At 35.0% G+C, this 16560-nt stretch overlaps 1 protein-coding gene across 3 annotated transcripts; it reads right to left on the bottom strand.

The window, feature by feature from the left end:
* Positions 1–836: 836 nt before the first annotated feature.
* LOC132171614 (serine/threonine-protein phosphatase PP1) lies at positions 837–15886 on the bottom strand. Of its 3 annotated transcripts, none has more exons than XM_059582984.2 (5): positions 15640–15886; positions 15347–15553; positions 7251–7810; positions 6590–6859; positions 837–1230 (listed from the first exon to the last, which is right to left on the bottom strand). In XM_059582984.2, the coding sequence occupies exons 2-5, from the start codon at positions 15519–15521 to the stop codon at positions 1213–1215; spliced, it is 1023 nt and encodes a 340-aa protein (XP_059438967.1). In that variant the 5' UTR covers positions 15522–15553; positions 15640–15886; the 3' UTR covers positions 837–1212. The 3 variants fall into 3 exon arrangements, with proteins under 3 accessions (XP_059438967.1, XP_059438966.1, XP_059438965.1); XM_059582983.2 differs by having other exon boundaries at positions 15347–15566; XM_059582982.2 differs by having other exon boundaries at positions 15347–15886.
* Between the last annotated feature and the right edge of the window lie 674 nt (positions 15887–16560).

Raw genomic sequence — 16560 nt, forward strand, 5'->3', positions numbered from 1 at the left:
TGAATATCGAATATGCTTAAACAGATCCAATTTGAATTCCTACGACTGAATGTAAGGGAAAGGCACATGCAAGCAAACAAGTTGTCTTTTCTCAAACTCCTGAAATCAATTAATATTTCCTCGAGACTTGCAGCATAAGTAAGCATCTACGTTATCATTTACATTTGAAAATGAGGCATGATAATGGGTCGTAATAATGACAAAATTTTTTAAAAATGGTCATTATTATCAAGAAAAATACCATTTAAAAAAAAAAACAAATAATAAAAAAATCACATAAGATGTTATTGCTTAAGAATTTTTTTATTTTTTTTTATTTTGTTTTTTTTTTTAAAATGATCACATAAAAAAAAATTAGACCAAAGTTGTATCAAAAAGTTTGTACCTTTATCATTTATCTATGAAAATACATTTTTTTTTTTCTATTCTTTTCCTTTTATGTACGTGTGCCATGGGATTGAAAAATCTCCTAAAATTTTCTTTAAATTTGATATTCTCAAATTCATAAATCCCAACCATTTATTTTATCTAACCGTCTAAAATAAGCCATATTTCAACATTTAATGAGAAAGCTACCCTCAAAAAATTTAATAAGTCATATTTTCTCATTAAATGCTAAAACATGAATAATTTTAAACGCTTAGATGAAATAAACGACTAAGATTTATGAATTTGAGAATCTCAAATTTAATAAGAGATCTCAATCCCTAGGTTTGCTGAACACAAAATGCAGACACAGAAATTATAATTTCTAAGATATGGGACTTTAAGAAAAGACAATTTATAAAAAAAAAAAATTAAAAATTAAAAAAAAATTAAAAATAGAGAGATCAGAATACATGAGAAATTTGTTTTAACATTATTCTGTCCCGGAATCACTTCCATGGTTTCATAGCAAACGTGGGTGAAACATTTGAAGCTAACAATTCATATAGCAGCATACGTTGCAGCTACTAGTGTACAAGCAGGAAGAAAAAAAAGGATTACAGCCAATACTAGCTCTTCAAACACAACTTTGTATCAAGGAAAACAATCTCTTTTGTATTAGTTTCTAATGATATTTTCCTTCCAATTTTGTACAATTTTCGACATTTTATAGTCAAATTAAATGGACCTCAAAGCTCATACAGTGGCCACCCATTTGTGATTATGACCCAACTGGGGTGGCAGCTCCAGGCTCCAGGCTCCACCTCTATTCCATCAAAACAAATCTCATACTCCAAGGAAGGACTGCAAAGCCAAAAAGCAAACAAAATTAAAAAAACGAGCCAGTTACTTATATGCGATGCACCAGATTAGACAATAAAAGTACAGAGATCAAAAGCAGTGACAGCAGCACTAGTAATGATCAGATTATGATCCATATGGGTTCTTTCAAATCCAGAATAAAATGTCTTGAAAGCAGAATCGAATCTTATCATACCTTGTTTAAAATTTCCCTGTCTAAGAATATAAACAAAGGGAAGTCATCACAGTTGCAGAAATTTAGTTGCATATACAGAAAAAATAAATAAATTATGTCTGTGATTGCAGCCATTCACTACTCACCAAGGCAGAAAATATGAGTTTGTCCCCCAAAGTTTAAGAGATAATCACATTAGTTGCCCACTTACTACATTAGTTGAGGGAAAAACAATAAAATCTAGTAGAGGGCTGGAGAGTCATAAGTATGAACCATATGTGCAAAACCATGAGAAATTTCAACTGCCACCATTTTAAGGGTGCATGCACAGTTGATAGGTAAGATGAAATTGGGAGATGAAAGAAGAGTCAAGGAGGCAAGAAAATGAATGATGAATATTTTTTATTTACCAGGTATTTCGTAGGTAGAAAGAATGGAAAATTGAAAAGGATGAAAAATAGAAATCCCATTCCTTTGTTTGGTAGTAGAGAAGGATATGAGGAAAGATGCTGAATGCCATTAAAACCTTATATAATTATCAAGTTTATTTCTTTCTGAGGTACATACAGGGGGTTATTTATTATGGGTAAATTGATCACATCACATGCCTTTGTCTCATTCCAATTTCCCTCCCCTTTTCCTTCCACATTTGAGAGGATAAAATAATGTGGGCCTGAGTGGAAAATCCTCCTTATAACCGATTTCACTTCTCCCTTTTCCCTATAACAAACAAGAAAATGCCCGTCAACGCTCCACTTTCCTTCCTCTCTTATCCTTTTTCTCACCCTCTCCAACAAACAGATCCAAAGTGCTAAGTTCCATCATTTGGCACAACTGTTGCTACATCTCCGCTAATTCCATACACTGTGTTCTAGTTAAAGAAACCAACTTCACACTGCAGAACTTTGTTCATAAATTTAAGAACAATTGGAGGTTTTTGGGTCTAAGGATTAAGGTACACATGAAGGATAAGGAATGCTTCAGGACAAAACTTACAGTTCATATTGATGTAACATTTTTTTTGGATGAATTTTCACGTTGATGTAACATAGGCAATAGATTAGGTATTTTCTTTACAAGTCATAATAAGGGACCAATAACAACATACAGAGTAGGTTTATTAATATTATTAGTCTAATTGGTGGGGGTTTATAAGATTATTGCCAATGCTCTTGCAAATAGGATAAAAGGGGTGGTAAAGAAGATAATTTCAAAACCTCAAAATGAATTTGTCAAAGGCAGGCAAATTCTAGACCATTCTTATTGCTAATGATTGCCTGGATAGCAAGACCAAATCTGGTGAACAAGCTTTGAAAGTTGGGTATTAAGAAAGCCTATAATCATGTCAACTAGGAGTTCTTATTGTACTTGCAGATGAGGTGCGGATTTGGAGAGAAATGGTGTAATTGGATAGCGGATTGTATTTTTTCAGAGCGCTTTCCTATTTTGGAAAATGGCACTCCCTCCGGTTTCTTCAGTAACTCCTGTGGTTTGAGACAGGGAGATCTTGTATCTTATGCTCTTTGTCATTGTTAGAGCATTTCCGGTAGTTTCCCTTAATTTTTTCTAAATTTAGGGAACCAAGCTGCTTTTGCTTCCCTATTCAAATACAATCCACAATACTGCCCTTATCTTTCCTGAGACCATTTAAATATTCTTTCTTTACTTTTTTTTTTATGATTATTTTTTCCTCCTCTTTTTTTCTTTCTTTCTTTTTTAATTTCTTTTTTCTTCATTGGCTTATTCAAGAATGTCGTCCGAAAGTGCAGAAAGGTAGTTTGGGTTTGGTTTCATTTTTTGTATTGTCTTCGTAAGGGATTTGGAAGAGATGGGAAGCTATTTTCACATTATAGGTTTAAAATCTATAATTCTCTCTTCATGGAACTTCCACTATGTTTTTTCAAAGTGATCTCTGGAACTGAAAGGACTTGACCCCTCTTGGCATTCTTTGATAATGGTTGACTCCATGACTTCTCTTTGGGCCATATAGATTTGAAATCAGTTCTGGGAAAGCAGCGAAGAGATGGAAAATCTACACCTCTGCGACCATTGACTGCAATCCAGCGTCTTCATATCCATTGGTTGATTAAGAAATATGGAGATGATTATGAGGTACAATACAAATTTTAGATCTTAAAATCCGTCAAATTGGTGCTTTCCTTACTCAAGCTTTTTTTCTTCTTCTTTTGGGCAGGGGATGTTCATGGATACAAACCTAAATGCCAAGCAGCACTCAGCTGTAACTCTAGAGAATGCCGTGCTTAGTGTTGGCGTCAAGTACCATGTTGATAAGGGAAGCTACAACGCTACCCAAGACCCTTGGTTTGGAAAAGGAAAGGGCAATCTGCTGTAGGTGGGTTTTTTGGGATTTTCCTTACATTTAGGGAAGCCCGAAGAGGATTTAGGAAAACTGCTGCTAATGTTCTTATCGAAGCCCTACATAAAATGCTTTGCTACTATCATAGATGGAGGTTTTCTTTCAGGCGTTTCTTTGGGGTCTAGAAACACTGGTGCGGTTCACATTTCCCATGTTCATATTTTGGAAGGCTAACCCAGATCACATTTGTTATCTGCATGCCTTATTCTTATGATTTGAAGCTATATCCGGTTTGAAAATTATTTTGGAAAAGTCATAGCCTATTCCTATGGGAAATGTTAGTAACATGGATGGGCTAGCCAAGATTCTGGGTTGTGAGGTGTCTTATTTGCCTTTGAAGTATCTTGTTCTTCCACTGGGAGCTCCATTTAAGGCCAAATTGATTTGGGACAGTGTTATAAGAAGATGGAGTGTTGTTTGGAGAGATGGAAAATGATGTACCTGTCTAAGGATGAAAGGATTACCTTAATCAAGAGCACCCTTCCCAATCTGCCTACATATTTCATGTCTCTTTTTTTCCTTCCTGCTGGTGTTGCCAACCGTATAGGGAAGTTACAGCAAGACTTCTTATGGGGTAGGCTAGGTGATGAGTTCAAATATCTGATCCATTGGTTCAAGTTTCTTTCCCGAAGGGTTAGGGGTCTGAAATTTGCTTTTGTTCAAACATGCTCGTATGGAGAAATGGCTTTGGTGCTTTCGCATGAGATAGAAGCCTTGTGCAGAGTTGTAGTGGCCTCCAAATATGGCAACTCGTGGGGATGGTGGTGTTTTAATGAGGTTCATGGGTCGTATGGAGCGAGCTTGAAAAATATCAGTAGGGATTGGGGGTGTTTTCTAGTTACACCAGGTCTGGAGTGAGAGATAACTCCAAGATTAAATTTTGGGCTTTTTTATTTTTATTTTTTTTAATATATAAGTACTGAAAAACTTTATTGAAAGCGTAAGGCGCCTCTAAGTACACATAAATTAAATTATGGCATATGTGGTGTGGGAATCAAGTCCTTAAGAATTACTTATCAAAAAAAAATCAAGTCGTTAAGAATACTTTACTGTATTTGTATGGTATTGCTAGAGTAAAGGATGCTTTTGTGGCATACCACTTGGAGTTATACAGTGGTTCACATCAATGAAATATAAGCCTTATCAGAATGGCTCACGATTGAGAAGTAGATGTCTTTACTTCAGAATGAGACAGGAAGGTAAAGACAAGTTTCATTGGGCACTTTACAAGAAATTGATGTTTGATGATAGATCTTTCTATCACGTCATTGTTTCTCCTAATAACGCTCCCTTTCCTTTGCAGATTTGTGGCAGAAAGCCCCCTTGAGAGTGGTGTTTTTTGCTTGGACAGCCACCCTTGAAGACTGATATTTCAGTCGAGTTGGGTTAGCTTGGATTATGCCTCACAGAATAGTAGACTTTTTCACTTGTTAGATAGGATTGGGAGGCAGTCCTCAGAGTGCAGTAGTGTGGAAGTTGGTTTTGTCCTGCTTTTTGTGGTGATGAAAAGAAATAATAGAAATTTTGAAGACTGCAAGAGGCCAGTGGTTGAACTAAAGTCGTTCTTTTTTCATAACTCTTTACCACTGGACAGCTACCTTAGATCTTAATTTGCCTAGGTTTCATGTTTTTTTTGACTTGTTTTTTCTTTCTAACTAGATGTATTTGTATACTCCATATATACTTGGGTTGCGCCTTTTGTGCTTTTATTGATATTTTGACTAATATATATATAGTTGTTGGATCAGATGGCAATGGAATGACGTAAGACTAGGGCAGGTATTTAGTTCAATCTTACGAATCAAAATAAACACATAACAAGGGAATGTGCAAAAGAACAATAGAAAGACTATATAAAGTATTAATTCTTGAAGTATAGTCTCCATCAAAAGACAGGAATTAGCTCAGAAAACGATCATAATGCTTAAATAGATACTACTCATTAATGACTACGATAATTTCAAAAGAAATATCATCCCACCACAATTGCTTAATAAAAAAATCCCACTACACAAGTTTTTATTACCAAACTGTATCTAAGCAGAACCTGAGAGTAGAAGAAACATGCATATAACGTGTACTTCTCGTCCTCTTGTTTGATCCCCACCCCCCCACCCCATAAAGATAAAAAATAAAATAAAAAACCACCCACACACACACAAGAAAAAGAAAAAGTGAAATTACTTTTAGTATAATGATAAATATGTTAATTTCTCAATCCTATGGCTATAGTCACTTTGGATATAGCACAATCTTTAAGAATGCATTAGATGCTTGACACATGTTCTCTATTTTTTTTAAGTGATGGCGTGAAACCTCACCAAGGCAAGGCCCTTTGGACCCACCCCTCGAGAGTAAACCCCGAATACACGACCCCACCCATTAGAATCGTGTATCAGAGAAACTCTTGGTGCAGATTCGAACCCAAGATGTCTGAATCTACGGCTTATCCCACGCCCACCCTTTGACCACTAAGCATCCCTTTTTGTTCTTAGTTCTACTTGTCAACTCAAGAAACAATAATTTTTTTAGCATGTAATAGTAATATGATAAAGGGTAGCATGTGAATGAATACAGATTATTGTTTGACTTTTAATGTGGAGAAATATTTTGAAACATCCAAAAATAGAAATAGGTAATTGCACAGTGAAGCAAGCATACCATTCGATATCTAACAAGCTACAATCTAAATTCGAGAAAAATGTCATAAGAACTACAAACTAATGGGAAATGCAATAAGTGCCCATAGTTCCATCAAGAAGCTTCTATTAGTTAACCTAAATTTGTCTTTTTATGTAACGGGCACATACCTTCACTCCAGTTGGGGGGTTTCCAGGCTTAGCAGTAGTTGTACTCCCAAAAATCCCTGTTGGAGAATTTCCAGGTTTGGCTGTTAGCGTGCTCCCAAAGTTGAACTTCAGCTTGTTATCTGCAGGCCTTAATATTTGGAAGGAGCACATTAGTGTCTCATCCACACTCATCATGGCACCGGCATTGTCAAACTCCCCACAATAATTAGGTGCTGAAAATATAGTAACAAGTTGTCGGTTGGCAAAGAACTCATAGCCGTCCTCTACAACCTGCCAAACATATAATACAAGAACACTAACTACATAGAGGTGCTAAACATTATGAAAGATCATATCCTCTATACCCAGCATAGGACTGTACAGAATGAAGCAACCAATGGTAAAATTATTAAAAACAAAAGGGTGGAGGCATGGCATTTAAAAAGATTCAAGTACCCAAGAGGTCTAAAAATTTGGGAATTTTGACAAGTATCCAGTAGATTATAATTGCTCCATATTTTCACGAAAAGCATAAGTTCCTGTAAAATGACTATCATACTCCAGACAGATAAATATGTTTGGCTTTACTAGATATGTTCTGTACAGTTCTACCAGAAGGGAAGAGGATATGAACTCAATTCTGAAAACTATCAGTAATAAATTGCACTATGGTAGGTGAAACCTGGTGAGCACGACAAATGAGATCCAAATCATGCTTCTCAAGAAACTCCGTCACCTTGTCAGCACCAAATGTATATGAAACTCCCCTATCATTCATTCCCCAATCTTGAATATCTTTACTGGGATCAGACCAGAGAAGATCACAGAGCAAACCTGTGTCTGGTACATCAGTTGGCCGCAGTAAATTTCTAATCTGATCCAAATGATGCAGATCGGGAGAAAGGCCCCCATGCATGCAGAGAATTTTTTCGTCAATTAGGGCAGCCACTGGCAGGCAGTTAAAGCACTCTGTGAATGTCTTCCATAACCTGATATTAAATCTTCTCTTACATTCATCATAAAAGCCATATATACGATTGATAGAAGCACATTCGTGGTTTCCCCTCAAGAGGAAAAAGTTCTCAGGATATTTTATTTTATATGCTAGGAGTAGACATATTGTTTCTAAACTTTGCTTGCCTCGATCCACATAATCCCCCAAAAACAAGTAGTTGGCTTTAGGAGGTAATCCACCATACTCAAAAAGCCTCAAAAGATCAGAATATTGACCATGTATGTCACCTGAATGTCATCAAAAGAGTCTATCATCAAGACAGATCCAAAAATTCATTCTTTCTAAAAAAAAAAAAAAAAAAAAAAAAAAAAAAAGAGAGAGAGATTCTCATAAATAGCAAAACAATGACTTCATAACGCATCAACTATGTCAACAGGTTTAGAAACCATGGAAAATGTAGTAACTTTGCAGAGGATGTGAAATTCTAACCCATACTACAAGCATGCAAATAATTAAGACTGATAGTTTGGCTCAGTACTTTATCATTTAAATATTAGCGCCCCAAAACTATTGGAAAGAAAGTCAAAAAAATAAAAATTTCTAATTAATTATTTCAAATTAAAAACTTACTACTACAAACAATGCAAAAAAAAAATAAAAATCTTATGCTATTTGATAGTCTATTCAACTGTCCTAGATTATTCCACATGTACTTGGCCTACTTATTTATCACAAGAAGAGATTTTAAAGCAATAAAATATTATAAAATTAATTATTCCATATATTTTTAAATAACTGCTACCAACAATGCAAGAAATCATTGAGATATATTAAACAAAACAAAAAATTCTCAAAAGCAGCCACTAAATGGAAGGCTTCGCTCGCTCACTCTTAACACTCGTTTAGTAGACAACGAGTGGAGTGCATAAGCCCTTTCAAAGATAGGAGTGAGTACTACACGAGCTCGTAAGTCAAGTATGGAACGAGCCTTGTCTACGAAGCAAAGTGACCTCGTCTTTCTTGCTTCTAACAAAGCTTCTAGCACTAGATTTCAAGTCTTTTGAGAATTGTCATATTGCTCAATCAATTTTTCTTTCAAGAATATCACTTCTTCCTCTTGATCATTTCAAGTACTAAAAAAAGTAAGGGAAGAATTACACTTTTTTTATGAATAACAATTTATAAAAAGAAAAGGTAAAACTCTCATACACGAAAAGTATACAAGAGATACAACCACCCTAAAGGTGTCAAAAATTTAAAAGTTAACAAGATCTAAAAAGTTCAAAGAGGGGAGAGATTAGGAAAATAAATTACAGCCCAATCCAAGAGATATCTCAAAAAGACAAAATTTTAAACTAAGCACATTAGACTCGCAGTCCTCAAAAAGGCATTGGTTACTTTTTCTCCAATGCTCCACTTTAAGAGTGAGAGATAGCCTCTTTGGGAGTCTTCCAACAATGAAGTAGCTCTAGGATGTTGCTAGGCATAACCCACAAAACCCTAAATAAGTATAGAACCAAGTAAAAAAAAAAAAAACTAGTGTAGTATTAAAACTCACAATAGATGAGGAAGTAATTTACGATCTCCTCATTCTTTTTGCATAGGCAACATTTGTGTAAGAGGGTAAAACCTCACTTTCTAAAATTATCAACCGTGAAGATTCTACCCAAAGTTGTCGTCCAAGTAAAGAAAGCAACGAGTGGCAAGGCCTAACCTTCCAAACACTTTTTCGGGGGAATGAACTAGATGTATTTTTTATACGTAATTCAAATTCATTAAAAGGGCACAAGAGCACAAACATAATACACATAAGAGTATACAAGGGAACCCCTAAAGTATCGAGAAAAAAACAGAACAAAACTCCAAAAACTTAGAGAAATTAGAAACAAGCAATCTAATAAACACTACTATCCACGTAGAAAGGGATTGGAGCAACAAATTCTTTAACTCTAACATTGCCATCTCGTGATCTTCAAAGATCCTTGCATTCTTCTCTCCAAATACACCATAGTAAACATAAAGGAGCCAACCTCCACAATTCCAAAAGATTACATTGTCACAATTGTTCCCTCCAACACACCAACATATCTCTCACCCTCCGAGGCATAACCCATACAACCCCAAACAACTGAAAAAGTGAGCTCCATAGTTTTCTTGCAACCTCACAATGAAGAAGAAGATGGTCAATAGACTTCCCACTTTTCTTACACATTTTTTTTTGATAAGTTATGTTTAATTTCAAATAGTTTTCAAAAAGTGAGCTCCATAGTTTTCTTACACATACAACACTAATCCACCACAATAACATGCTGCTTTCATAAAATTATCCAAAGTTAAGATTTTCCCTAAAGTCGCCATCCACACAAAGAACACCACTCTAGAAGGAGCCTTAACTTTCCAAATACTCTTCCAAGGAAACGAGGAACTCACCATTGGAGATAACACATGATAGTAAGATTTCACTTAAAACGATTTCCTTTTAGAAGGAATCAGCACATTCCATCCTAACCTCCTTGCCTTACTCTTTAAGAATAAAACACAAAGAAATCAAAGACCACTTCCGCCTCCCAATCATGCACAGGTCTTGTAAAGAAAATATTCCAATAAATGTTCCATTCCAAAACTGCATATGATCTGCCATCAACGCATCCTTACAACAAGCAAGAATGAATAATTCCAGAAAAAGAGAATTTCAAAGGCTGCTCCCCACACCATAAATCATGCCAAAACTGCACTGTAGATCCATCTCTCACCTCATACCTCACAAATTTAGAAAAACCTTCCCACCCCCTCCTTACACTTTTCCATTCCCACACCAGAGGGCTCGCAACGTTCTTAGAACACCAACCTTCCCACAAACTCTCATATTTAGTATCCACCACTGATCTCCACGAAGCCTCCCTCTTCATAGCATACCTCCACAATCACTTACCCAAAAGGGCTCAATTAAATTGAATTAGATTCTTCACCCCAAACCCCCTAAGATGATTGTAGTACATATTTTCTACCACTTCACGAGATGAAACTTAAACTCTTCACCAATACTCAATATCCACTATCATAGACATCATTCTACTTAATGCCTCCATAACAACCACAACCAATAAAGAAGATAACGAGTCTCCCTATAGTAATTCGGGTGAACTACTAAAAAAACCAGATGAAGACTCATTAATGAGAATGGAAACCGCAGCGTAGATATGCGTTGTACTATCTGAATTCACCATCTCTCCCCAAAGCCACATCTCTGCAACATGTATGACAGAAGCTCCCGTTTTACATGATCATAGGCCTTCTCCAAATTCAATTTACACAATCCTCCCCTAGATCAAATCCGAATATCCAAACATTTATTCCCCTTAGTGCCTCAGGCATGTTACAACAACTATATTGATAATCCCACCAGTTCAAATTTCTCTAGTAAGACATTTCCAAAAATAGAAAAAGGAAAAAGGATATTTTCCCTCACTAAGCTAGCTTTTTCCTCTCTTTTTTCCCCTCTGTGAATGTAAATTCAAAAGGATCATTGCTGATTCTAAGCATTATTGTATATGCCACTTGAAAACTTTTAATAATAAAAAAGTAAAACAACTCAAATCAACTAAGCACAAATTCCAACTAATTAAGGTCAGCTATCTGAATCCTTTTTTGCCACTCAACCCCATATAAGGTGTATCCTCTATTATATTGTTAGCAATCATGACTAACCATGTCAATCTTTGGCCTCCCCTAGACTTTTTGCTCCAACTTATACTAAACCAATCTTTTGAGACAATTAAATATATGCAGTAAATAATTAATATAGTTTTTTTTTTTTTTATAAGTAGCTAAGTAATTATTAATATAATTTTTTTTTATAAGTGATCAGATATTAAAAGATAGTTTGTTTAGAATTGTATCTCATGCCACTTTCAAGATGTTATCTAGTGTCTTGATATGTTGATTAATTGGAAAATCTAGGGGTTCAGGCCATAAATTAACATTTTAGTACCATGTGAAAAATTAATTCATTGTGCTCTCACATCACATGGTTTCAATATCACATCAACCTTCTTTATTTCTATTTTCACAAGCAAATAGAGGTTATTTTGGCAAAAAAAGAAAAGAAGAAGATATCCCTCTATATGGGATGTATATGAAAGGCACACTGAACGAAAAAAGAAAAATAAAAGTCAACGACTAAGGTTTAAAGCATCAAAGAAAGCGGCATACTAATGCAAGCCAGAAAGAATGCAAAACCAAAAGCAATGAAAACAATGAGCTCAAGACCAATGGCAAGCTCAACTCCTCGAAAGCTCTATTATCCTTCTCTATACAAATGTTCAAGCCAAACAAGAAGATGGCTTTCAGAACAACCGTACTCCTCCAAAACCTACCTTTCCGACAAGCAAACGACTGCACCACCAATTTGGCCATACAAAATAACAAAAACAACCAAATACCCTTTAGCACTAGAACTATTCACAAGGATGCCCCTAAATTGGTAAAGTATATTAAGAAAATAGTTATAAAATCTTGCATATTCAATATAATACTCAATAAAATTTTAGTTTACATGTCGAATTAGGTGTGTCATGTACTCAATTATATAGGTAACATTAAACATAACGGTTTAGAAGAGTTATATCTCCAAAATAAGCATCATTGATTATTAAATAGCAAACAAAATGAAGTGATATAATAAAAGCTATAAGCTTTTGCATTCTCCACTTTAAAGAGTGTTGAGTATACACGTGAGTATAAAAAGATTGAATCCATTGGAAAGATGTCACAAGTGTGAGTGGTTAACAAAGTATAGTTAGACCCAAACCCATAGGCTTAAGCTTTTTGGTTGAATGATATCCTAACATGCTTTATTATGGTGTCACCGAAAGACTTTTCAAGGTGTCAATCTTCCTAACAAGTGGTATCAAAGTTAAAGGTGATGTGCGATACGGTGGAGTGGCACAGAACTGTAACAATTTCCTTGATTTACTTATCTAAGCTCCCTTCATTCATATATGACCACCAATAACAACACCCCACTAGTAATCAGATTAAGAAATACTACAGTGAATTTTTTCAGTTTTAATATCAGTGGAAGAGTTTCACTCACAATGTATTTCAAGAAAGAAATCAGTAGCACCAACATTTTTGAATACAAATATTAGTTGAGGCCATTAGAGCATCAAAGCCCGAGGAAAGATAATGAGATTTTTCTTTGACGTCAAAAAATATTGCTACCTCCAATTAAATAAAACGAAAAGACAAGTAGCCTACCACATTAATGAATAGAGTAAGCCTCTTGGAGTACAGCATTACCCTATTCGAAAGAGACAATAACACTAGAGCATGGTGTACTAAGTAGTTACCGTAAAGCCTCACTAGCATAAAGCAATCATTTTGGGCAGACCACAACCAAACATAATTAACCTAGCCTGGTATCCTTTTCCCATGATCTAATTTTTGCATCACTTTGTTAGTTACAACAGTAATTCACATATTAACATGGCATAATCACCTCCATCCTCCAATTACAGATTTACGTGTACGAAACAGAAATCAATCATGAACCATCACTACCATATTGAAGTGTATTAAACAATGGACATTCTTCAGGAAGATATTACAAATTTTATTTCTTGTGGAAGTAGGAAATGTATCTTATTGCGAACCAGTGGTATTTTGCCAAATCAGCAATGCAAAAAGATTGGAACACACTATTGATGATCTCACTTAATAGATTGCAAGAAAAGGGCTAAGATGAAGATTAATAGTTTTGACTGAATCAGAAAGAAAAATGTACAATATACAAGACACACAAGCAAAGTGTGCAAAAGACCATGGAACGAACAAGAAGTAATAGACAAATGGTAAAAAGAAAATACAGCGACAAATTAGCCTACCAGGGGAAAAGTCAGTGCTACATAAGACCTAATCAGGAATAGATAAGTGAATAACAATATAAATAACTAAAACAACAAAACAATCACACTCTCCAGATCATCAAACAGTCCTACTTGTTGTCTACTTGTAAGAACTAAATAATTGGAAAAAAGGGTAAAAGAAGAAACTTTATTCATAATTGCTGCAGTTGTTGCAATCATCACTGAGTAGAGTATCATTGCAGCAAATCAATAAAAAGCTACCATGTTAACACATCCAAGAAAAGCTTGATTGTTAGGTATCACAGAGAGCTAGCACTATGGTCAGGCTAAATCGTTGTTCCAGATAATAGGTCAAGAACCTGGTCAGAAATATAGCAAAGTCACCTTTCCTATTATTTTCCCCAGACCCGCTACTAAAAAAGATGTTCACTTCTTAAAAAAGATCCCATGTACATAGGTGGGAACGGGGGAAGAGGTCAGATTTGTCCTGACGGTAGCAAGAGTAGCAATAACGTTTATAATGCTAGAGCAATGGGTATGGTCAGCAAAATTATACAAAAAGAAAAAGGAGGAAACAAAATAAATATTGTGGACGCCAAGTGGTTGATATTATCCCCTTGGGACCGAAACTTCTTGTTTTAGAGGGTCGATAAAATCACCTGTTATGCCTATACAACGAAATCATATCTACTACTCTTGATTCGACTCAATTTCTATGCTGACATATCATCTCTCCTGTATCCTAATGCTTTACATAACTAGACAATGCAAGTAAAACCCACCAAAAAAAGAAAATGCAAGTAAAAGCCTCTCACTAATTGACAATTCAAAATTTTAAGTCAACATATTATATATCAAGGCAGCATCACAAATGGAAACAAAACGCACCATGCATGATCCAATACCCAATCCAAATAATGGCTAATAAAGAATTCAAGTATTTAGTACTATATCACATAAGTGTTAATTCTATCAAAAAACAAAAGTCAACTCTCAAAGCCCTTCCAGGTTAAGTGATTCACCTACACATGCTACGATTACTAAACAGATTCATTACAAATAAACAAATGAAATGTAAACTATCATTCAGATTGAATTACTAACCAGGAAAAAAAAATGACACCGTTCATTCCAAATTAACTAATTTAATCCAAACCTATAACACATTTTCATCCAGAAACAAACATTAACTTAAAAGATAATCAGAGTACACTACAATTTAAGCAACTTAATCCATACACAACATAATATCGTCTGTGTTAAAAATGTAAAATTGTACACATACAAGTAAATCGCAGGATATTTTGCAAACTAACTCGAAAATGTACATAGTAATTTCAATTAAGCAATCAAACCCGTAAAAAAAAATAAAAAATAAAATAAAATAAAGCTAAGCAATCAAATTCATTAGCTGACCACAAACATTACCAAGAAAAATGTCACTACGTAGTACAACAGTTAACTCATTCCCTACATTACAAACTCAAAGAGGAATCACAGAATTACTTAACAGTGTCTAATTAAGCAATCATACCCAAAAGAGAAAATTGATCACAAAAACTAAGTGCGCTTAACATAAAATAGTGAAATCTGAATGGTTTCAACAGAGTAGAAACTTGGGCTCCCAGAATTTCAGGTAAGAATGCTGTAAAATGAAGCAATCAAATTAAACCCAGCCGACAGCAATCAAATTAAACCCAGCCGACAACAACCAAATTGGATTCGCTTAGACAAACAAAATTCTTTCATGGGTCCGACAAAGCACAAACAAAGACTCACAAAAACCAAGTATACAGCTCCAAAAAGATGACTGGATTCTCAAATTTCAAGACCAAGTATCACAGAGTTGAACCAATCAAATCAAACCCAAACCATAAACCCACAAAGTTTAATAATTTAAAAAGCAAATTTATGAAAATAAAACTAAACCTAAAAGGTGGGTTTCGCATCAAGTACCACAAATCTTGATGGGTGCTTCAAGCTCCAACAAATTGGGCTGTTGCAAGAAAATCTCTCTAGAAGCAACGCAGAGCTGGCGGATCTCCGACTCCGAGAGCTGGACCTGCTTGCCCGGCCGGCCTCGGACTTCCATAAGCCGGTTGATTATGTCGTCGAGCAGCGATTGGTCCATTCCTCCTCGGTCAGGTAGGAAAGTCAACGGTTCTATAGGACGTGACTGAAACAGTGAAAATCAGAGATTGTTGAAACGGGAGAGAGGGAGTGAGCAGGGAATAACAACAACAACATGCCTTGGTGGGGAAGATGTCGTTTCGTCAGGAGAAGGATGTCGTTCGACGATTTGACAGAGCCGGACACATACCCTTTTGGGGAGTAGAATGGAGAAAGTGGAAAATTGCTTTAAAGCAGCGAGTGGTTTTAAAGTGAGAGAGAGAGAGAGAGCGAGAGAAAGAGAGGCGATGTGGAGGCGTGGTAAGGCGGTCTGACCTACGAAGACAGCAACTCTATTGGTGAGTTTCTAGAAATACACAATGGTTGATGGAGTCGAAATGGGGGGCAGCACTCTCTTGTTGACCTTTTTCATTTTCAATATTTTTTCTCTCTTTTTTTTGACCTATTACCTATTAGAAAATATATATATATATATATATATATATATATATATATATATATATTCAAAACAAAAATAAAAAATATTTAAAAATATATACACCCTCCATGGCCATAGTCAATACAACACAAATTTTCACTAGGTTAGAAGAATTTCTTGTCATCAAGTTTATAAATTTATGAATTAATGTAAAATTAGTCTGTGAATTTCTCTGTAATTAACTTAAATTATAAATAGTTTAATGTCGTGTCAAAGTGAACTCATAGATCATTTGGTCTTGTCAAAAAAAAAATTAGTCCATAGAATTAAATTCCGTTAAAACATTTGACAAATTATATTAGACGTCATGTCAGCGCCAATAAAATTGTGACATGTGTTGCTCTTAATAAAAAAAAAATACAAATATATTAAATATTTAAACATATAAAACTTGAAGAAAAAAAGAAAAAGCAAGCCAACCCATTAATTTATTATGTGTCATTTAACATGTGATAAGCATGAAATTTTTTATTTAATTAAAATGTAAGAATCACATTTTTTATATGTATTTGACATTCGTAACCCCTTTTTGGTGGGCATTTTGTATATTTGAAACCAGAAA

The sequence above is a fragment of the Corylus avellana genome, chromosome 1 (genome assembly GCF_965113065.1).
Source record: "Corylus avellana chromosome 1, dhCorAvel1.hap1.2, whole genome shotgun sequence".
In the NCBI taxonomy this organism is placed as follows: Eukaryota; Viridiplantae; Streptophyta; class Magnoliopsida; order Fagales; family Betulaceae; genus Corylus; species Corylus avellana.

Coding starts and splice junctions, on each gene's coding strand:
- LOC132171614 (XM_059582984.2), bottom strand. CDS start 15,521: ATGGACCAATCGCTGCTCGACGACATAATCAACCGGCTTATGGAAGTC. Junction 7,811..15,346: donor AGCACCCATCAAGATTTGTG/GTACTTGATGCG, acceptor GATGACATTCAG/GTGACATACATGGTCAATAT. Junction 6,860..7,250: donor TCATTTGTCGTGCTCACCAG/GTTTCACCTACC, acceptor TATGTTTGGCAG/GTTGTAGAGGACGGCTATGA.